The following is a 23961-nucleotide window of genomic DNA, read 5'->3' as shown; positions in this document are numbered from 1 at the left end:
CCGGGTTTTTTAAATAAATATTATAAATTGAAAAAAAAAATAATTAAATAAATACATATTTTTAAAGAAATATAATAATGTACAATAAAAAAAAAGAAAAGATTTAAGCCTTCACAAAGGTCACACCATTTTAATGCGTAGATCTTTGTTGCAAATTTTGTTTTCTCTTCTTCATCTACGGAATTCGTCCATTTTTACTCCATGGGTTTCCTATTTTCTTTCGATTAAATTATTATTCCACCAAATAAGAAACAATTTTGTGATGCTTATTAAATTTTAGGTATAAAAATGTTTATAAAATATTGCAAACTAAAGATATTATATAAGATTTTAAAGATGATAAATATGTAAGTATTTATTATGTAAATTTTTTTCTTTTGTTGTATTTTTATCACTATATAATTAAGCTAAACTTATAATAATTTTTTACCATAATAAAAATTGTATAACAACATCGCAATATATTAAAATTTTTAAATATAAATTTATATTGAATTTTTTTTAAATATTAATTATTTTTTTTAATGATAAATATGGTTTGAAATAAATACTAAGTTAATATAATGTATCATAATATAATATGATATCATAATTAATACTTCGTTCCAAATATAAATGTAACATTTTTTTATCCGTTCTATTCTTATCAAGCTATCCGGTCAATAAATACATTAATTACTTCTAACAAATTTTTTATTCTATTAGAACATTTGTTAAATAAAAGAAAAATTGGATATGTTCCTAAAATTTACATTTCTAATAAATTTATTAATCTTGTGAAAATACACAAAAACTTAAATATACGAGACGAAGAGAATATACATATAAAAGAATTTCTAATTACAAACTAAATATAAAAATTTTATACTGTAATTTTTCATTAATCATATTGAATATAATTGTTAGGATCGGTTAGGGGGGTAATCGTTGAGCTAAAATAGCTCGATTCTTGAAATATTGAACACCGATGAATTAAATCGAGTTTGGTGTTCAAACCAAGCGGAAAATACTCGAAATAATCCTTCGTAGAAACCGAATAAATATTTTGTAAACCATTTAAAATATATGCAAGTTGAATGAGTAAAAAATATTCAGTTGAATCATTTTATCAAACACTTGGTATACAATATTTTGATATTTGAAGAACACATAAAATGCTTCAACAATGCATCTTTAAAAACAGTGAAAATGATAAGCAAATGCAATAAACAAATAGACACAAATTTGTTTATGGATGTTCGGAGATTTCAAACACTCCTACGTCACCCCTTTTTCCCCTTAGGAAGGATCCACTAGAAGATTTTGATTTATACAACTACTTGTACAAACCTATTCCGGAAGGGCAGCACCCAACTAGAACTCCTAGCACTCAAGATTGTAGGCAGCACCTCACAATCAGCATATTGTTTAATGTCTCATATGCAAAGGCTACATACACAAGTTTATTGTCTTTGTGCAAGACTCACTCAACTAATCTTTGAAGTTCAACTCTCTTGTATATGTGTGAGTGATTGTGTGTGAGGAATTTATCATTTACAGTGTATATCTCAAATGTATCCTCACACAAGGGCTTGTGCTCTCAACTAGCTGATATCTTCATGCTAACTGCCCATGCTTTGAATTCACTTCAAAAGCTGTTGTTTGATCTTCAATATGTTGTATTTATAGGCTCCAACACTGATATATACGTTAGACACAAGAATATGACCATTGGAAAGTTTCTGTACTGTTTCTGGAATTGCAACGGTCAAATTCGTCTTGCTGGACATTTTCTCGACTGGTCAACTGGTCAACTCAACTGGTCAATCAGTTCAACTGGTTCAGTTGGTCTGGTTCAGTTCAACTGATTCAGTTGGACTGGTTCAACTGGTCTTCAGCTGGTCTGGTTCAGTTTCAGCTGGTTCAGTTCAGCTGGTCTGGTTCAACTAGTCTTCAGCTGATCTGGTTCAGTTTCAGTTGGTCAGCAGCTGGTTCAGTTCAGTTGGTTGGTCAGCTGGTCAGCAGTTGGTTCAGTTGGTTCAGTTTCAGCTGGTGTGCTGAAATCAGCCTAGCTGATTTCAGTTTGTGCAAAACCAGTAACTTCATCGTCATTTATCATCATCTTAAGCTTTGATTCAGACTTTGACTTCTGAAGATGATTTGTAGATCATCGTCTTATCTTTCCAACGCATACTGAATCGCTTCATTTCGATAACCGAGCTGAGAGATATGACCAAAATACCGCAGCTGCTCAAACTCAACTGATTGCTGTTTTTGTGTGATCAGTTCGGTAATTGAGCGATCAGTTAGACCATGATAACATCCGATTTTTCTCAACTGACGTGAAATACGATTTGTTCCAAATTGAGTTTTCTAATCAGTCAAGTTGGCAGATTGTCATTTGGATAATCCAGTTGAGAGATATCATCAAAATACCAAAGCTCGCCAGAAATTCAGTTTGTGCAAAGTTCAGTTTCAGCTTGCTTCTTGTGTTTGCAACTTCACACTTGAGTAAATATGTTAGAAACACAATAACAAGTTTTGTTAACATCAAAATCAAGATTGCGAACTTGAAAAGTTTCAACAATAATACTGTTAGACACAAATTGTGTCAACTCAAATAATTTGAAAGTCCACGAGATTAAAGTTCATTAAGTCAAAATAATTGAGCAGTTGAGGGCTTGGTCCACGAATGATCGAAGAAGTTGAGGAAGATGAGCCACGACCCATGTCTAGTGACAATGAAAGATGACAAAACTGCTTTGGATAACTAAACAAAAAGAAGACATAAACATTAGAAAAGAGACAACAAACACACTCAACAAAAACAGCTTCATTTTCAAATTTATTTAATTTTTTTTTATTACTTTTTTTAAGAGTGTTTATTTTTTTAAAAAAATATTATGATAAAAATTATCATGTTATTTAAAATATTAGAATTATTAATTAACACAAATATATCTCAACATATAAATTATATACTCAAATATAATATATTTTAAACAAATTTACAAATATATAATAAAATTATTTTTATATAGAGTATTATAGAAAAGAAAACATCCCATTAGTCCATATACAGTCCCCAGTGCGATCATTTAACATTGAAACTCACAATGTTGCTTCTCTTGCTGCTGCATAGCTTATCGCCACTATTTGGCCCGCCCAGTATAGTTGTCTCTGCTATAAATCAAGCCAAACAGAACAGCGAATCATATACATTTCAGATTGTTTGGATGAAACATCTGGTGAAATGGGCTGCGCTTGTTTGAAATGAGTAAGTTTTAAGCAGAATATAAAGAAAAACGAGGGTAACTCTTTGCTTTTGAATAGGACAGCACTGATTTGAAGTGCTTGAAGGAAGTTTTAATCCGTGACCATGTCAGGCTGGGTTAGAGTGGTTTTTTCGACAGCCATGTTCTCAACTTGCTTCAAGAATTCCTCCTCCATGAAAGCTACAGAACCAAATATCTTGAAAGGAAATTCAGTGCAACTTAATAAAGATATTTCCATTCCCTTCAAGGCTGTTTCGTGATTTCTCATATGTTCGCCTGGATTATTTTGGAAGGGTTTAAATAACATGGTTGGCTCCCATTTCATGCTCGGAATAATTCCATATAATTTACTTGTTAATTTTCAGAACTTCTCACTGCTCATCACTGATACATGTAAAGTAGTGAAATGCACGCACAACTATATTTAGGCTTACTTGCTTCGACTCGATGTTTCGGATAAGTTTGCTCGCGTTGATATTCAAATAATTACTGCGGGCATTAATAGAGATTCACGACATGTTGATTTGCTCTTTTCTCGTCTCCGATGTTCAATGTTTAGCAGTACATGTAATATTTCTATAAGCAACTCAAATCAATATACGCTTGGCGGCCATAGACTGATCCTCGACTAATTGATTACATAATATAATACCCAAAGGTGCACGTACGACAACATATATTATTGCAATCAAGAGACCTGGGTACAAAAAATATGCATAAATATTTATGATTGAAGTTTATTGATCTCATCTCCGTTTCATCACTATCTATACATGAATCCCAGATTTTTTTTCTCAAGAGACACATCATACTACTCATGCGGGATAAATGGCGTGCCTCTCACTTCTGTGGTACTGTAAAACGAGTCTTCTCCACCCCCGTAATAGTTATCTTCTTTCTCATCATCCCATCTAATGACTTCTCTTATATACTTGAAAGCTTCATCCACAGTGGATCGGTCTCTCGCCCTTGATTGCCAAACAAAGAGCTTTCGTCCGGTAAGGGTTGCGTAAAGATCCTTGAATTTCATTGCTATGTAGAAGTAAGCTTGGTGGGCTAGCGACTGATTGCTGTTGTGGGGCCGAACTGGACTAAAGTCGGTGAACCATTCACAGGAGCCAATGGGAGCCCGGTTGATTTTTTCCTCGAAAAGATCGTACTTGTTCAAAATCAAGACAAATGGGGTGTCCTTGAAACATGGATGTCTGATTGTTGTCTCGAAGAGGTCCCGACTTTGAATCATCTTGTTTTGAAGGACGACATTTTTGCTACCACCAATGTCTGGAGAATCACACACTTGATCGTAATCGCTCAGGGACACACAGAAAACGACCACGCTAACGTCTTCAAACATTTCGACCCACTTGCATCCTTCATTCATCCCCCTGGCATTCACTCTAATAAGTTGATACCTGATATCAAATTATTAGGTTAACGTGACGCCGATGATGATTTTTTGTCATTCATACACGTAAAACTTTTACTGGTAAACAGTTGCAACAGGAGACAGCATCAACTCTCGTAAAACTAGCTATTACACGATCCCTGTAAACGAAAACATCTTGGGACAAACATTGTTTTTATACAACATGATAACCAAGTCAAAATATATCATATTAAACATATATCATGATGTCCATAATATCAAATCTCCTTGTAAACATATTCTTTACTTAAGAATCTAATATTACTTACTTTATCTGAGGCGGGGGCACAGCATCAAGATTTTCAGTGTAGGTTTCCGACATTGGGCTACGATCATCCAGGGTGAACTCCATAAAGGCCAAACCGTTCCCTTGAGTCACCCCTTCCGCATACAGTATATCACGGTCTGAAGGATCATACTCATTGCTCGATATCTCAACAGCCTGTCATCGAAAACAAATGTTAGAGTCAACATCAATGACAGAAATGCAACTGATTTTATACAAATTGTGCAACTAAATTAATAGTGACCCAAAGCAAAATACAATACCCTGCTTAAGAAGTACTCAGCCACGTCAGGAAAAAAGTGAAGTTCGTTCTTTCTCCTGTATGTTTCCTGTATGGCAGAATCCCGCCAGACTTCTTCAACAAGTGGAGCATACTCACGCGTTGCAGCAGGAAAGAATGCATCTAAATCTCCTGTGGCTATGATATCCAGGAGCCAATCAGAGAAATGCTTCAATCTCGGATTGAGGGAATATATGCATTGATTGGGTTCAATGGATTCCGATCCTTCCCCTGTAGAATATGCACTCAATTACCACAAGAAAGTTGAGGTATTATAGAATTTTCATTAGTCATAGGACAAACGTACATCCAAATTTTAACAATAACTAGAACAAAAGGTCATTTCAAAATTTTCCCACTAATTGAGAAACTAGAACAAAAAATAATGTTGATTTTTCTCAAACCTTGAAAACACCGAGGAGAGCACAAGTGCGATAGAGGATCATCCATCACACAACTTTTATGACAACCAATAAAGAAAGAAGAAATATAGTATATGTTTGTTTTCATTATTGAAAACATTTCAGTCACCATTTCAGTCACCGGACATTAAAACAAGCAGATTCCACCTTATTTTCCAAAAATTCAGTTTCACCCTATTACAATTTCTCCCATATAATTATTATTTTAAATTTAATTTTCATCACTACCAACAACAATTATGTTATAATATTATATCAAAATGTTATAGTATTTTCTCAAATTTTATAACCTGCACATAATTAAAAAAATATTTAACCAAATACAGCAGCAAAAATTTCTTTCAAAAAAAAAAAAAAAAACCAAACACATCACATCATCTAGCTCATTTTGTAACATGCATTTTCAAAAACCATATTCTGAAAAAAACCATAAATAAAACTTAACTCGGCTCAACCAGAACAACTTTTTCCAGGTTCTGATTTGACCGACCTGGAAAGACCGGAACATGTTATGCAAATATCATTAGAAAATACTGAATCAGTAAATAACAGCTGATGATTAAAGAGTTTTTTAAATCTAAACTTATGTTGTTACTGTGGACGAAAACGAGAACGAGAACGAGAAAAATAAACGCAAGAAATGACAAAGAAAGAGGAAAAAAAAAGTAATTTAGCATACTTATTCTTTTATCACCTGATTCAAGGACTAATCCATCAGAACCTTGCCTTTTGGATTTTGAAACAGCTTCCTCCTCGAATCGTTCTCGACCATCAAGCAGAATGCTGAGATACTTATACATGTTGCTCTGGATCATAAGCTTGATATCCTGCAGTTCTTCATATGTAAACTTGCTTCCATACAAAAATTTGGCCTGTTTCGGGAGAAAACAAGAGGAGTCAATTAGATATAACACGAAAAGCTATTACAAGACAATCACCGTACATCTCAGAACTCATTAGTATTTAAACTCACCAACTCAGCCAACCACAGGGATTGAATTTTTTAAAATTGTTTGACTTAAGTTGATGTCACATAGAAAATGATGAATTTTTAACAAACATGATTAATATGATTCATTAAATATTAACTGAGAATCTTAAAAGCCCTCAACCAAATCACTGCTTGATGCCGAAGAACCAAATAGTCAACTCAAAAAAATTTCATCCTCCCATCCAACACAAATACAATCATTCTGTTAATACTTAATTTCAAATGTACGATAATAGCCGGGCAAAATGGCATTTAGCACCATAATGAAAACCCAAAAAAGCAGATAACACCCTATACAAAATCAATAATCTTTTTAAACCCAGTGATTAAAAATCAGGTGTAAAACCCCTTACAAATGGGGAGAAAATGCCTGATTTCAAAAACAAGACCATTGTTTTTACGTTGGGGCTTATACTTTTTTTTATATTTAACCGGGGAGATAAATGCAATTGCTCAATAATAATCTGATTTCATCTCTTTATTTTTTTTATTTATTATTATTATTTTATTGAGTAAAATTAAGAGATATATTTGCGGACATATGGAAATAACGGAAAAGTAGTCAGAAGATAGGAGAGAAGCAAGTCACTTACTCCAAAAAAAAAATCTCAATATCCCTGTTAAAAAATTTAAGGGTCAACACAGCTAAGTCTTGAAGAAACAAAGAGAAAAGTTGAAAAAGGTGTACGTGGAAACTTCAATGAATAATACTTCAATTCTTGTAAACCAAAAAAAATGCTGTAAAGAATAAAAAAATGTCTTCACTAAGTTAACCTCAACATTCAAATTCTATCAATGATGCAACAGTGAACAATTGCACGAGTAAATTATTTCAGGTGAAATTGTAACCAAATTAGCTGCAGCAAGTTCTTAGCAACAACCTCGCTTGACCACTTCATCATGGTTACCTGCTTGAAAATAGTACTGGTCCCAGAGCCTTGGAGTCCAAGTAGCAGAAGCTTCTGGCTCTTTTTCTGCTCTAGATAATTCGGTACGGTAGTATAATTGCTAGGCTCATCCTTATGTCCATGAGGCTGACCTTGGGGTACAGGTAAAGAGAACAAGGAGCAGACAAATCTGGTTGATGCCTGGAAGAATTAAGAGTAGGTGAAACGATTCACTGGACATGCTACAGTATTTGGAATGTAATTTTCAATATTCCTAAAACATACCTTTTCCCATATATTTCCTCTAATATTATTTTGTCCTTCCTCCTCGTAACGGCCATCATCATATACCCAAAAATGGGTATCACGAGGACATTGAACATTTGCCAACTGTCAAATACAAAACAACAAATAAAACTACTTCCCCAAAAGCGAAACCAAGATTCAACACAAAGCATAGGTAATATAAGATGAACCATAAAGTTGAAGGCCCACATGATTGCATCACTTGAAATATCAAGCAAAAAACAAGTGGCTTAAAGCCAAAATCACACTTTTTCCATTCCTAAATCCTTAAAATTATGTCTTTTCGATATTATTACTCTTCTAGCCCCCGATTTGGTAAGATTTATCCGTAATCATTGTGTCTCATAAACTCCTACATTACATTAATCCACAAAGGTATGAACTATGATCAAAGCTTTACAAAAGTGCTAGAACACGGCAAAAGATCATTAACTTCGTTTTTCCTGAATCTTTTGCATATTATTAATAGAATACAGATTTATGTAAAGTTGTTACGAGTTGTGACCATTAAATAATTGATATTTATGTGATTTGCATAAGTAACCTAACAATGAAAACAAAACCCAATAAAAAGAAAACACCAACTCTCCTAAATCCCATCATTTTTTTCTACAAAAATATAAAAAGATTCTCATATTAACATCTCGCACTAGAAAGACAAACCTTTAGTATTCTCAGCTCAAGTTTTGTTATTTCTCGGCCATTGATGAATACCTCAGTATTCCCATTGCTTGCATGAGGACTAAGTTTTCCATGTAAAATTCAAGTTTGAACTAATAATTCTATCTGGCTTTTCTCCATCCTGTCAAAATGGAATCCAAAAACGACATGAGCATTTTCAATTCCCAACACAAGATTTCCAGCAACAATGAAAAAGGTATCACCTTTCCCCAAAGACCTGATTCCTTATCATACCAATAGCGGCCTGGCTTCAACTTCCTAGGAGGTAAAGGGCATCCAAAAAGTTCGGCCATCTCTTCTTGCTTCAGAGGATACCCATTAACAATCAACTGCTCTGGTCGAAGTTGGTTCGCCAAACACTCTTTTTCGGCTTTCATTATTTGTTTGACTTCTAATGGACTGAGTAAACGTGACAAAAGCCTAGAATGATTTCCCAATTTAGACCTCTTCGACTCGTCAATCGGCTCACTGATGCAAGTAACACATTTGCGCCCTTCTGGCATTGAACCCATTGCTCTGAGCACACAATTGCTGCAATATCTTGCATCACAAACCAGGCATGATTCCTTAGTCTCCCACTTTCCTTTTCCACACCTATAACACACTCTTGTTTTCTTTCTCCTCTTCTTTTCTTTGGTGACACCAACATATTCAGGAAACACTTGTTTCTCCGCGTCTGTGACTCTCCTGTCAGATCTATCAACGGTATTAAAGGTGACCACTGTGGATCTCCTCACGTCATTGGAAGAGTCTTTTGGGACATAACTTCGGCGACTGTGCACTGAACCGGGGGAAGCTGAAGGGGATGGCGAGGAAAAATCAGCATTTTGCAAAACAGACACCTCGGATTCCGAACTTCCAGACATCCTAGGACTCTGATTAGAATGATTTGCAACACTCGCGATACGTGACATGGGCATACGGATTGGTTCAACAACAGGGGCCATATCGTGAGTCACTGATCTTCTAGACTGGGAAACTGGTTCAGCAATTGGAATTGTGTCTGCATTCATATAAAGGGGTTCGGCTCGGGGAATTTCATATAAAACTGGAGGGCCATCGTACTCTAATGCTATTGAATAATCCAAGTTATCCTCGTCGGGAACGGGCGCTCCTGCAGGAAGCATTTTTCTCACCATATCCCTCCAATCCTTAGACCCATTTTTATCCATGGTTCCTCACACCAATCTGCCCCCTCAAGCACGCCCCAAGTTATTCACAATACGATAAGTTTCAATGTCCTAAAAATTGAATAAATACACTTTAGAAACAAGTTAAATGCAAGATCTATAAAACTGAGAAGCAAAACAAATGGAGAGTTACAGTTCTTTCAAATCAAAAAATAAAAACTTGTGAAGTAATTTGCACAATCAAGAGGCATTTTGTCAAAGCATTCATAATTGAAAATTTCCAAATCGAAAATAAAAACCCAAAAAATCAACGGCCAAGCGTACCACTTTTCCACTGAAAAGAAATTTCAACAACCCTGCTCATAAAAATCAAGCATTCATGAATTTTCAGATCAAAGTTGTCAACTTGAAAACAAATGCTTCAAGATTCTAGAGGTCGAAAATTCGGAGTCATACTTTCGACAAGGCACCAAATCCGAACCATTACAAAATCAACTTCCAAATAAGCTTAATTGCATCTCACTTCATCCAAAATTTCAACTTTCATCGAATTACAGATCCAAAAATTAGCATCCAGAAATCTCAAGAGAAAGAGTGAAAAAAATTTAAATTTACAAAAAAAGAACAAACTTTATGCACGAAAGAGCGATGAGAATGAAAAATAAAGAGCCTTTCAAGCATACATGTACCTATTAAAAAGACAGGTAAAGAAGGTGAATGGATCAATGAGAGGAAAAGGGTAAATTACTAGTAATAAAGGCTGCCTTCTTGGGCTTTGAAACTCTGAAAAATCAAAAGGGCTGAATCCTGATCTATGAAAGAATCTACCCTTTTCAACAGATAGCATGAAACAAAGATTATAGCACAAAGCATGGATTACATAAATTTTTCATTCTTTTTAGAGAGAGACAACAAGAGTATATGTAAAATTGGAGATTAGGAACTGGACAGATGATTTGCTCAATACAGATGAGATAGATAGTGGGGTCCATGTGAGTGCACGGTTTGGAAATGTTCGGGTTCGATGACGATGGAGTGAAAATTTGTTACTGCCATTTTCATTTGAAAAGTCCAATGTTGACCTTTCAAAGAAACAAAATTAGACATTAAATATTTAATAGTATTTGATTTTTTTTAAGAATAATAATATTGAATTTGAGTATCATGATTGAAAATGAAATTCCATTTATTACTAAATTTCCGAATCTTGATGGATGATATATTTATTTAAGATACTCATATTGTTCCACAAGTATTTATTTTTCTTCTAAAAATAAAATTTCGCCTCTCCATTGTTACATATTTGCAACATTATAAAGAGTAAGTTTCTTGCGAGATGGTCTCACGAATATTTATCTGTAAGACGGGTCAACCCTACCGATATTCATAATAAAAAGTAATATTTTAGCATAAAAAGTAATATTTTTTCATGTATGACCGAAATAAAAGATCTGTCTCACAAAATACGACACGTAAGATCGTCTCACACAAGTTTTTGTCTATTATAAATAAGGGTCAAGAAGGATATTAAATGGTTATTTTAAAAATAAAATATTGAAATTATTCTTGTAACAGTTCGAATATAATTCAATTTGACCATGCTTGGTGGGAATTATTAGGTTAGCTGGTGCAACACACTTACATATTTTAATTTCCAAAAAGTGATGAATAATAAAGTAAAATAAGACAAAAACTTGTGTGATACAGTCTCACGGGTCATATTTGTGAGACAGACATCTTATTTGGGTCATCCATGCAAAAATATTATTTTATGCTAAGAGTATTATTTTTTATTGTGAATATTGGTATAATTAACATGTTTAATAGATAAAGATGTAAACTGAGACTTAGATTGAATGATACCAAACCAGACAATCAATAAAACCTTGATGGTGAAGTTGCATTATTGAGGTGAGGTCTACTAGCACTAGCCCCCCCACCACTCCCCCACCCAATTTGGAATTTATGACAACAGTTTTCTTTTTTGGTTTAGTTATCTACTAAAACTGTTATCATTTGAAATGGGTTGGGTGGATATAGGGTAGTTAGTGCACTAATTTTGGGAGACATCTAGCAAGCAACACAAAAATGGAAAATCAAGAAAAAGCTAAATGATTTTATTTTATGGATATAAATCATATTCTTTTTCTATGACATGTGAGATATGTTGTTAAACAATGCAACACATTAAAAAAGAATTATTTTTAGTTTTCACACAATTAATCTGTTTAAAATAGTTAGTTTTAATTGTTATGGAATAACGCATGTGACATCAAAATATGACAAAATCTTGAGCTTGAGAACAGATTATAACAGATTTCTCACTAGTGCTTGCAGTCAGTACTCCCTTGAGCACAATACATTGAGTAAGTACAATAAAATCAAAATTATTACCACAAATGTCAAAGGCAAAGTATTGACAACAATAAAATATATTTGTATACAAGAAAAGAGTATAGCATCGCATGGACCAATTTCTCACAAGGCTAAAGTCTCTCTACTTCAAATAATAAAGCTTATAAACACTGTACTAAAGTGGACAGATATGGGCTTAAAAAAAGGAAAAATTATAGTACGGTACTAACGTTTTGTCTCAGTGAGCAATTATCCCATAACAGAATAAGGTGAAACGAGTCAATCCTACCGATATTCACAATAAAAAATAATACTCTTAACATAAAAAAATTAAATTAAAGAATGTACTTATAGTAAGATCAAAGATTTGTTATTCCTCCTACGTCCGTTTGGAATGTAATTATTTTTTAATTTGGTTTAGTAATATTCTCATGGTTTTTTTTTTAATTTTTTATTAAATATATTGATTATAGGAAGTAATTATAAATTTTGATATATGCATTTCCCTACTGCCACGCCTTAGTTGACCTGTGCGAGCGAACTCAAATCAAAATTTGTTCATCCACGACATTGTTGCATTACATAATTTTTTTCCGTTTTCCTGCAAATTTTCTGACTTTAAAGATCTGATCCGAAGCAAAGAAGAAGATATGCAGACGTTGGGTGAATTCAAGCTCCCCAGCTTCTTTAACTACCCTCCTTACTTCACGTACTCCTCGCTTCCCTATTTTTACCATTGTCATTTTTTAGATTCCTATTTGTGCTTAAAATTGGTATTTAAATCGGGTTTTTTTGTTGCTATGAAGTAAGCAAATTTATGGATTATTAGTTTTAAGCTGTAAGAACTGTCGGCTTATTTCTTGAATTTAGGATGTAAACGAAAAATTAGTGGTTGGATCGAATTAGTTGAGGAGCGGATGTTGAGAAATTTATGCAGTATCTAATTCCTGAAGGATACACAAAAAGGAAGAGGTTATGAATTGATAGAATATAATGAAGAAACATTTAAATGTCGTGTTTCTTTTTCAACTCAAATTGGAATTTGCTCTGTTCTTTGAGTGGAATATTTTAGAAACAATGAAAAATTTATGTTGTTTTATTGAGCTCATTTATCCTATACTCTAGTGGTCACATTTTGTTCTTCAGTTGATTCAAAAATATCCTATAGGTGGTCGAGTTATGGAGATTCTTGACGTTGCTTGTTTAGATTCATTGGCTTTTGTAGCATCTTCTAATGAGTTGCTGATGTTTTGTTAAGCATTTCAAGCATCTCAATTCTCAGTGAAATAGTCAAGTTCTCTGTTGTGGCTGATTTCCTTTTTAGGCTACAAGAGGTAGGGATTGAGCGCTCACACTGGAATAGATAAACCATGCCGACATAGGCTAGGTGAAGAAGTAGTTCTGGAATCAAGCCATACTTTTTTTCTTATCATTTTCGTATAATATGAAAGGAGGGATCTCCCTACCTTAGTGGACTTCCTAGATTGATGAATATGTTGGCTATACTACATGTGTGTATTTGATGTTGTTTTTTATGATGTTTATTTCTTCGGTAACATTTAGAGTACAGGGAGTTGTCATGTTATGGTGGAGAGATAAAGCCGTCAAACATGATTTGATTTCCATAAGGAAAATTTCCATGAATGTTAGCTTACATGGCACTGTGATCGATTCTATTCCTTTTGTGTGTTGCATCTCAAAATTGATGATTGACCTTAATCTTTCATCTTATATGTGTTGGCTTCAAATTTAAGATATTTCAGTGCTTATTTTACCTATAGTAAAAAATTGTGCATTAAATGCCCTTCATTAGTATAGTATTTTGTATTTCCCTTAAATATATGATAGATGAACAACTTCTGTGAAATCTTTTGCTTTCCATGGAAATTGGTCGCAGTGGTGCTAGATTATTCAAATTTTATGAATCATGGTTCTAGAGCTGCAAACATAATTACTTCTTCATTTATTCTGTTCCACATGCTCTTTCAAAGAGAGACCTTTGTAGTTTGTCCTTTTGACACGCCAACTTTCTTTATTTTGTAGTTTGCAGCCGGTTAGAGAAACTAGGGAGAAGCAGATACAACTCTGGAAGGAGCTGATACTCGATTTCTGCAGAACTCAAAAAATCTTTTCCATTGGACTGGAAGAAGATTTCCCATTGTTCAGTAATCCTGGTATTGAAAGTAAGTCTTCCTGTATCTCCGTGCTGTTTTTGTTTTAGTTTTTCCTCTCTTTTTGATTTTTTTGACACGTGTCTCTGTGCAATTAATTCATTGAATATCGCTACTTACAGATAATTTACTCATATTCGACCCGCAGAACAAGGTCCTTTTCTAGCTAACATTGGACTGGACTCACAACCTGTAAATAGTGGTTCTTGCTTTCTGCTTTCTATTTATTGTTTTGGAAATTGGCTGTGATTATTTTTGAGCGGGTACTTCATGTTTTTTGCTCAAAATTTGAACCGTCGGCGTCCACCCAAAAACTAATGCCTGTCTTGGGTTTTCTTTTGTTGGTTAATCACAAGTTTACCCTATAAAGTAGAGCATTGTGAATATGATATGTGTGGTAGAGTAGGTGAAAGTATCATTTAAATAGAAGAGCATTCAAATGCTTATAGGATAGCATTGCGTATGTAATAGCGCTATAACACGGGAGTGACCTTCAAAAGAAAAATATGCAAATTAAAAAGGTGTGATTAATAGTTCGATCTTGTCAAACGTTAAAAGTTGGGATGTTGCTCAATTAAATGTTTGAATCATGATACTGCAGGATCTTTAAGTCATGAAGCAAGGGAGGCATTTCTGTCAGCCTTAGTTTCCGAAGGTATGATGTACATGTAAGGAATTATTAAGTCGATAGAATCTTTATAAAAGTTTTATTACTTATATTAGTAAATAAAATCGACAGGACGTGCAGAATGGTTGGATAAAGGTAACAGAAAATGTTTAATACTTTGGCATCGGATCCAAGATTGGGCTGACTTGATATTGCGCTTCGTGAGTATCGATCTAATTTTCCATTGAAGTGCTGATTTCCTCGAATCGTTGCTCTATGTGGGACGTCTCTTGTGTTTTACAGGTGAAGGATAATGGATTTGAGGACAGTGTCATCACAGTCGAGGAAATACGGTCAGGGGTCGAGTCTCGAGGGACAGGTACACATTCTTAGTTCTTGAATCTTGCAACACAATTTATGTACGAGGAATACTTTCTGGTTTTTTTTTCCTCCATCTGTTTTATTATTTTGTACGTGGTTTCTGCAACTGGGACAAACTCTTGGTCTCGTTTGTCGGTGGAAACCAGAGCTTCATGGAGTCGACCGTACAATTCTAAAGCGAGCCTTGAAACAGCTAGAGCATAAGGGGAAACTTGTCATCTTCAAAGGAACCTCAGCTGACGACGAGGGTGTTAAATTTTCATTGTAAATTTTCCGCTTACAAGATGGCCCGTTCTTTTCAACGGACTTGTGTCCGAGAGTTCTCAAGATTTCTCTATTTACAGAATAATTGCGACATTTTCATGGTCCAGAGTTCATCAAACTTCAGCCACTCCAAAGGTTTTGTCTTGCTCAGGAATGTCATGTATGATGTAACCATGGTTTAGCGGGAATATTCACGGAGTCGTGATGTCTTATCATGTGAATTTGAGTTGGTACCAGGGCAAGGAAACATGTGTTGCATTTATGTACTACTACTTTGTTATTGAATGCACACATATATCCATGTTTATAAGTATTAAAAATTGATATGTTATGTTACTAACCTGATCTCCGACAATGTAATTGGGACATGCTAAGATTTATGAATTCATTACATCTTACCATGTCACACCTCCTGAAAAAGCAGAGATTTGTCGAGTAAAAGTTACTATTGAGCTTCTAGTGTTCTAAAAAAGTGCCCTCCTACGGAGGTGAACAATTGTGCCATCGTGCAACTTAAAAGGGCTTTATGGTTGAGAACGAAATTATCAAAAACACCAGCTAAGACCACATGCAGAATCAAAAACACCTGCTAAAGAGGTAAATTTACATCAAAACGATATTCAAAATTTTATGATTTTTGAGCAACTACACTTGTCGCTCTAGAAGGATCAGCCTCTAATTCTGATAAGATGTGTAATCGATGGGGATTTGGGAGGCCTCGCCTGTCGATCACATCAAGTACTCATCTCTTTTTTAAAGGCATTCACCCCAAAACAGAGATTTTGAAATGATTATTAGAACAGAATCCATGAAATCCCAAATAATCTGGCTAAGGTATGTAGTTACAATACATCATACACGAACACTACTAATAAATAGATTTGTCTTATCATCACCCAAGTCAATCGAGGCCTGAACACTGTACTGCAATAGTTTTTTATTATATTTCCGAACGAGCAGTCGGGCACTACAGGTATTTCACCATGCCACGACCCTCCACGCTGAGTTTGGTAGCTTGTAGCTGCTTCCGTTTTGGGGCTTTCAATTGTTGCAGCTTCTTGTTCATCTGCCGGCATTAAAAAAATTGAGCATGTAACTTGTGATCAAACAACAGAAAAGCTAAGACGAGAATGAGCACAGCCGTAGTATTATAGGTTAGGAGTAAGCACCACGGCCATCAAATATCATAAACTTGATCGGATCTGACGGAATTTAAATATCATTATTATCACAATCAAAAGGAAAATTTGCTCATTCTCCAAAATACATGGTAAATCAAATTCAACGAAGTATTATTTGAGCAACTAGGCAAAAAGAGAACATCGTAATTCAATTTCAACCAGTGAGCAAAAACAAAACGGTTCGTGTGATAGAACCCAATGGTTAGTGATTGCTTCCTTGGAGTTTGGCCCATTGTTTGACCGCACTAAGAAGCCAAGGGCGTGAAAAAGTAAATACGTAGATTTGCTGTTGAGCCAAAATCAAATTTTGTATATTTTCAAAGAGAAGCCACATATAGCCACCAAAGAAGGTACCACAATGTTAAAACGAAAGAGGGATGAAATAGCTCTTCAACTGGTATATGATTACAGAAATCCAAGCAAACCCAAGAAAGGTTTGGCAATTTTTCTCTTTAGACAAACAACCCACTCAGTCAATGGGAATCTAAATGTCTATACTTCCTCTAACAACTACAGGATGTTAAACGTGAGTTTTCTGTATGAGATTGTCTCAAAAGGAGAAAGAGTAGCTAACCTTTGCCCGACGCTGATCCTGAACCATTTGTTTAGCTCGAGCTCGAACTTCATCTGGATCCACCTTCGATTGAGGACGCACCAAAAAATCCATTGACATTGCTTCAGGCCTTGAGGCATGTTGCCTAGAGGATGACTGACCAGATTTTGCCCCCCTTCAAATTATGAAAAACAGTGAAACACTGAAGCTTAGGTGTGTACTCTAAAAAATGGAACCACCAGATAAAAGAATCAATCAGGTTCAGATTGCAACTCACTGTGAAAATTCAGCTAAATCAAGGTCGTCGTCTCGGGATGCCATGGCTCCTGCTTTACTCATCACCCTGCAGTGGTTTAAAATAGTCATTCTTTTAATATGTATACATTTATGTATGTACCGTACAAACTTTCTGGCGCTGAAAAGATGATCCATACTTCTTAACAGAGGGGCTCCTGAAAGCCCGTTCATGCTCACAGTTTTTCATATCCTCAAACCTTGTGCTTTTGTTGAATATTGGTCGGCTCTGCGTGAATAACATTCAGAAAGTTGAATGGATTCAAGAAATCAATGTTAAAAAATGATAAAGATTCTCACGAACATTTCAAATTGCTAGAATTATACCATCACATTTATTAGATACATAAAAAATTCCACGTTTCTAGACCTAGAAATAAAATTAGCACACCATACATAAAAAATTCCACGTTTCTAGACCTAGAAATAAAATTAGCACACCTCCATATTTTCCTTAGATCATAATAAAACCAGTAAATTCAACGTTGATACGCTATACAATAACTACAATACTCGAGCAGGAGAAAGCAGAATAGAAGTATCATATTCTTCAATTAAATCGGATGAAAGGTTATATTTTACCCATTTATCAACCAACTCTTTCGCGAGTTTTCTGTTGGCTGTAGTCTCCTCGTCAGATTTGGAAAAAAACATGATGACCTGTCAAAATATAAAATGGCTATAACTACTAGTTTTCAACTTAACCCATAGCAGTAGATAGGAAAATATTATCACAAAAGACAATCTTCAAGTTATGCAAACTCAACCTTCCCAAGGCCACTCTTCTTTAGTTGTTCTCTTCTATCATGCTGCTCTAAATCAATTGGCAACTGCAAGGCAAGGAATTAATAGTGTCCAAACAATTTTCAAATTTAATAAGAACACTTATAAAATGTACGTGGTCCATACATCATGCAGGATCTTTAAGACTGCAGCACGGATGTTAATATTCGGCAAGCTTCCATCTGGTAGTGGTTCAAGCCAATTCTTTAAAAGATTTAAAACTCCATGATCCAGAAACTCTTGCTGAAGTTGTTTTCTACCCAAAAAAAAAAAGTCTCATGAAAAAATATTAGAACAATTCCAGATATACAAACGGAACTGTAGAAAACAAGAGGACCAAAGGACTAACTTAGCAAGGACATCCATGAGAAGAGGGAGCTTCTTTAATTTATTTACAGCAGGCTTTGCCTGTCTATTAAGCTCTGCATCTTCTTCTGCAACAATTTCAAGCTCAGCCATGATCTTCTCTACAAGTAGTGCAGTTTCTGCAGGACTTTTTTCATTTTTCTTCTTTTTCTTTCCCATCTTGAAAAGCTCATTGATTTCATCATCCTCCTCTCCCTCTTCTGCCTACAAAATGATACAGGGTGATAAAACCAGGTAAAAGAACAAAATGAAAACAACAAAAACGATAATATCTATGTCATTAATATTGATATTGTTTTATGGCAGCTGTATCTGCATAAAACCTTCTGCTTCAAATGAAAACTCATTGGAATATAATTCTTAAACAGAGTAACAAGAGGTGAAATTAATTATCAGAAACTATGAGAGAGAAACACGTATCAAAGTTTATTTTTTGCATTGAAGTGCTTCAAGTTCAGTTACAATGACATTTGTCAACAAAAACCACAATACAGAACAGAAAAAGGATGATGATCCTGCAGTGGATTATGTTTAAAGAGAGCAGGAACATTCAAAAACATGAATGCAAGAGAACACAAACAGTTTGGACATATTCTCTATTTTTGTTTATACAGGCTGGTGAAGTTTGGCTACCATGGTTCATGATCTATGTCCAAAACTAAATTGAGGGTCACAAAACGGTCATGTGCACATTGAATTAAACAATAAACAGGCAAGAATTATTAACCCATCATGCCAAGAACCAGACATTAAACATTAATAGATAAGTTTTGGAAGAATCAATCAAGTCAGCAGTTGGATCACCAAGTTTCATTCTCCGTTCACTATTTCTCAGACAAAAGGACTTTAATTTTTTAAAATTTTGCTACTATTTATGACAGCCATATTTTTCCAATTTCACTATACTTTCTCACAAATAAAACACGCGCCTTTTCCCTGACAGAATCCTTCTGGCTGCCACATGAAGAGAAGACCAAAAGAGATTTGTCCATAAAAAAAGTGCAATGTATAATCAAGGAAAAAAGCAGAGAACGCAAACAAGAAACAGAGATGTAAATGTATTTCATCAGGCTAGTTTCCACATAAGGCATGTCAATTGATTTGCAAGCAGCTATGGCATTCATGGCGCAGCAAACTCACATAATCCAAGTACGATCCATTTCTAACCTGGGGAGCACGACTTGGTGAATGTTCATTGTCACTTCCATACCGGTCAGCAGGATCCAAGCCACTGTCATCTATGAAGTTATCATCATCCAGAGTCCTAGCACCTTCTTGATCATCCTATACCATTTTGAAACCACACAAATCAATAAAACCACCAAAACTAATACGCCGATCATGTACATATAATTCAGTAGAAAACTTGAAGTGTATATTGGCATTATTGATGCTAAGAACAAACTGAAGGAATAAAAAACGCATGTTGAAAGCAAGCAGAAGAAAATATGATATTTTTAAAGCCTGGCGAGAGCAAGTGCATGAAAAATGACTCCAATACCAATAACACTTAAAAGTTATCTGTCTGAAGAAGAAATTAGCATTGCAATATCATGACAAACATATTTGATGACATTAGAATAACTTGACTACTAAAAATGGTTTTTCCTATCCCCTTTGTGAAATCAGGACAAGTTAAAGCAATAAGACCTTTTTTCCCTCCAGAAATGAGTTCACAACAATGGTCAGAAGGTCATAATTATCCCTCTCGATGTACTTGACTCGTATCCAGCAGTTAAATAATTCAGTTATACGACGCCAAGACTTTACCAAATAATTCAAAATTAAATTGCAAACGATTACTAGATCACTGATAAAGAAAGTGTAATTATTAAAACAAACAAGTGCTCAGTTACACGCGGTAGAAGTTTAACGATATTCGTTACTACTAGTGTTTCACCCTATTTCCATCAACATATCCACACATCGATACAAATCATGCCAAAAAATTCATAGAGTTCAACATAATTCCAAAACCAGGTTACACACGTCACCACCTAACACAGGTAAATGCAAAAAATAAAGCACGAAAAAAATACTCCACTTCACAAAACACAAAATTTTCGATCACCATAAATGAAAAGCAGAAATCGAGTATCATGTAAATAAGCTAAACCTCTGAATCACCACCAGCTATGGTGGCCCACATCTCCTTCATCTCAGGATCGACCTCTTTATCCCTCATTCTCCCTCCCCCGCTCCTTGTCACGGTAAACTTCTTATCCCCTTTCTCCTCCTTCCTCTTTTTCTCGACAATTTTCCTCTTCACCCCTTTCTCCCTCTCCCTCTTCCTCTTTCCATCATCCAAATAATCATCTCTCACCATTCCAGCCACCTCCTGAATATCATCATACCCACCATAATCCCCCTCATCATCATTCAATCCAAAATCCACTGGACCCAAATCTTTCGCAGGTGAAGATTTTTTTATTAATCGCTTCCGGGGCTTCGCTTTCAAGTCGCTGTACACAGGAGTTGGAGATCGCTTGCGTCTATCATCATAGCCCCATCTCCCGTCATCTTGCTGAGGCTCATCACGATCAGATTGGATATCCTCGTCGAAATCCATCAATGGCTCGCCATCTTCATCTCGGTAACTGGACTCAAAACACATACACAAAATCGATCCATTACAAAAAAGCACAATTCTACGTAAAAACAGTAAACTTCCACACACACGTATACGCGACGAGATGGAAGGTGAGGCAATTGACTCCTTAAAACCCCCAATTCTAAATAATAATAAAAAACCCAAATCTTAATAAAAAAAATTTACGCATAAAAAGGCAAACGATAGATGGTTCAAAAACCCTAATTTTAAGATATTCCTGAGTAGGGAAGGAGACTTACGGATCGTTTTCATATGCCATGATTGATTTAGAAAAGTACTCCCGTCTTCTAAAGGGCGAACTGCGTGAATGTTGTATAGACAGATATACAGGCGTTCGGTGATGTCTATAATATAATTTTGCCTTGGAAATAAAATCCCTGCGTTGTGCTTATGGCTAAGATATGTGAGCAGGTTTAGGGATCATACATATATTTTTTTTTAAAATTTAAACATTCATAACATCAATGTCGATAAATCTCTAATCATAATACAAAAAAAATCATATTACATCTAGCCAAAGTAAATTAGAACAGCTATTAAATACTCTATGAACAAGAAAGTGTGCAGCGGTATTGGTCGAACGATGCATATACTTGATCGACACAAAATGATTCACTAGGAACATAGAATTAACTTCAAGAGCCAATGCACCATAAGGATCAATGTCCAAATCTAGGTTGAGAACTACAAGAAACGTCTCCTTGGAGTCAGAATAAATACAAACAGAAAAAACATCCACCTATAGATAAAGATCTATACCACAACGAGGGATCATACATGTTATAACGGAAGAAGAAAGGAATTTGTTAATTAATATATATTTTTATTATGTTTTATTATTTTATATATGATTAAAAAAATAAACTAATATTTTTAATTAACTTGATTGTCATGTTTTATTAGGATACCGAGAAAATAAACTAATATTTTTAATTAACTTGATTGTCATGTTTTATTCGGATACCGTGACATATCATCACAGTACATTACAAGTGATATTATTATATGGAGATTATTAAACTTGTGTCTTTATTGTTGAATAAAACATGACAATTTTATTATATCATATTAGGAGAAGGGATGATTCATTCCATTAAACAAGGTACACAAACAACTATTCGAACAAAAACACGAACAACTTATTTCGCTAATCATCTCGCAAATTAAAAATACATGCGCTGATTATACAATCTTTGACAACAAAACCAAATGAGAATAATTTGTCTTCGGATTGTGGAAAGTTTCAATGACCATGAACACATCGGATTCGACTATGATGTGTGAGATATTCAAATACCAACTAAGTGATTTTCTTATTCTCAACACTGAGCTAAAGTCGGCTGAAAATTACCATACATGACAGCAAACACAATTCCATGTGAGTTTCTTAATAAACAACCATAACACATGAAGACAGAAACATCTACGTTACATTTCAACCAATTTTCTGGTGGTTTTACCCATGACTCCTCCCCAATCTGTTGTGATATTGGTGGTGATATTTCGACATCTTTGTGCTCTCTTTGTTGGACTACATGATTCCATCACAGTCACCGCTATACTGTTGATATCATATATGCAAGGTTGCTGCCAATAAATGTGAGACAAAACACTTTTTGGTCCAAGGACAATAAACCAACACATGGATATCATCTTCATGGTCATTCTTGTTGTGACAAAGTCTGGTACTTTCACTCGTCGAAGTTTTGATCTATTTTATGAAATTTTTATATTTCAAGCGTTGATTATCGAAGTGAAGCTCCTAAACTCTAGTTTGTCAAATATAAGCAAATCGAAAATAGTAAAAAAAAAATATAGTAAATATGTTTTAACGAAATTTGTTATATAATTTTTGTATTTATTAAATCTAAACTTTGAATATGGACAGGTCTTTTTATTTAACTACTATTAAAAATAATCTAAACCATAGATGCAAACAATTTGATTTGTCGACAAGGAAGATTGAGCTTGATCTGATTTTTCCATGCCTTTAAATAGAATAAGTTGGTTTATATATATTTATATTACTAGTCACTCTGCACACGCAGTGCGTGTGTACAGTATTTTTTATAATTTTTGATGGACTAAAGTGAAATTTGACAAATTATCGAGGGATTAAAATGATATTAAATTAATAAAATTTAATATCACAACAAGAATGACCATGAAGATGATATCTATGTGTTGGTTTCTTGTCCTTGGACCAAAAAGTGTTTTGTCTCATATTTATTGGCAGTGACCTTGCATTATAGAGGGATTAAAGTGATATTTCAATTATTGAAAATAAAAAAAAACAAAAGAAAAAAAATGTTTGTTAAATTAAAAAAAAAAAGTGTAATATCTATACTATATAAGGGCAAAATTGAGAAAGAAATTTGGTGTCCACTTTTATTTCTATTAGGGACATCCTTATATAAGCAAATCGAAAATAGTAAAAAAAAAATACAGTAAATATGTTTTAACGAAATTTGTTATATAATTTTTGTATTTGTTAAATCTAAACTTTGAATATGGACAGGTCTTTTTATTTAACTACTATTAAAAATAATCTAAACCATGGATGCAAACAATTTGATTTGTTGACAAGGAAGATTGAGCTTGATCTGATTTTTCCATGCCTTTAAATAGAATAAGTTGGTTTATATATATTTATATTATATATCTTGTTTGAGTTAAATATATTTTTATATCATTAATTAATTATTACCCAACAATAAAATCTGTTACGGGTC

General features: G+C 34.4%; 3 protein-coding genes across 3 annotated transcripts; 1 reads left to right on the top strand and 2 right to left on the bottom strand.

The window, feature by feature from the left end:
- Positions 1–3913: 3913 nt before the first annotated feature.
- LOC142552253 (extra-large guanine nucleotide-binding protein 3-like) lies at positions 3914–10663 on the bottom strand. Its single transcript, XM_075661962.1, is given in 10 exon segments — positions 3914–4666; positions 4950–5122; positions 5230–5477; positions 6363–6540; positions 7568–7747; positions 7832–7936; positions 8516–8605; positions 8607–8654; positions 8737–9774; positions 10353–10663. Coding segments are annotated over 9 exon segments (2592 nt in total). The 5' UTR covers positions 9706–9774; positions 10353–10663; the 3' UTR covers positions 3914–4065.
- A 1860-nt stretch (positions 10664–12523) lies between these two features.
- LOC142552252 (vacuolar protein sorting-associated protein 25-like) lies at positions 12524–15695 on the top strand. Its single transcript, XM_075661961.1, has 6 exons — positions 12524–12727; positions 14062–14201; positions 14791–14844; positions 14929–15017; positions 15100–15175; positions 15324–15695. The coding sequence occupies exons 1-6, from the start codon at positions 12669–12671 to the stop codon at positions 15443–15445; spliced, it is 540 nt and encodes a 179-aa protein (XP_075518076.1). The 5' UTR covers positions 12524–12668; the 3' UTR covers positions 15446–15695.
- Positions 15696–16208: 513 nt separating this feature from the next.
- LOC142552251 (protein IWS1 homolog 1-like) lies at positions 16209–21629 on the bottom strand. Its single transcript, XM_075661960.1, has 11 exons — positions 21469–21629; positions 20735–21215; positions 19786–19902; positions 18602–18822; positions 18379–18508; positions 18237–18299; positions 18052–18129; positions 17610–17698; positions 17453–17518; positions 17197–17350; positions 16209–16507 (listed from the first exon to the last, which is right to left on the bottom strand). The coding sequence occupies exons 1-11, from the start codon at positions 21486–21488 to the stop codon at positions 16409–16411; spliced, it is 1518 nt and encodes a 505-aa protein (XP_075518075.1). The 5' UTR covers positions 21489–21629; the 3' UTR covers positions 16209–16408.
- Between the last annotated feature and the right edge of the window lie 2332 nt (positions 21630–23961).

This window comes from Primulina tabacum, chromosome 7 (assembly GCF_025594145.1).
Source record: "Primulina tabacum isolate GXHZ01 chromosome 7, ASM2559414v2, whole genome shotgun sequence".
Classification (NCBI taxonomy): Eukaryota; Viridiplantae; Streptophyta; class Magnoliopsida; order Lamiales; family Gesneriaceae; genus Primulina; species Primulina tabacum.
Note: the sequence above shows the minus strand (reverse complement) of the source record. Positions and strands in the feature narration are given on the sequence as shown.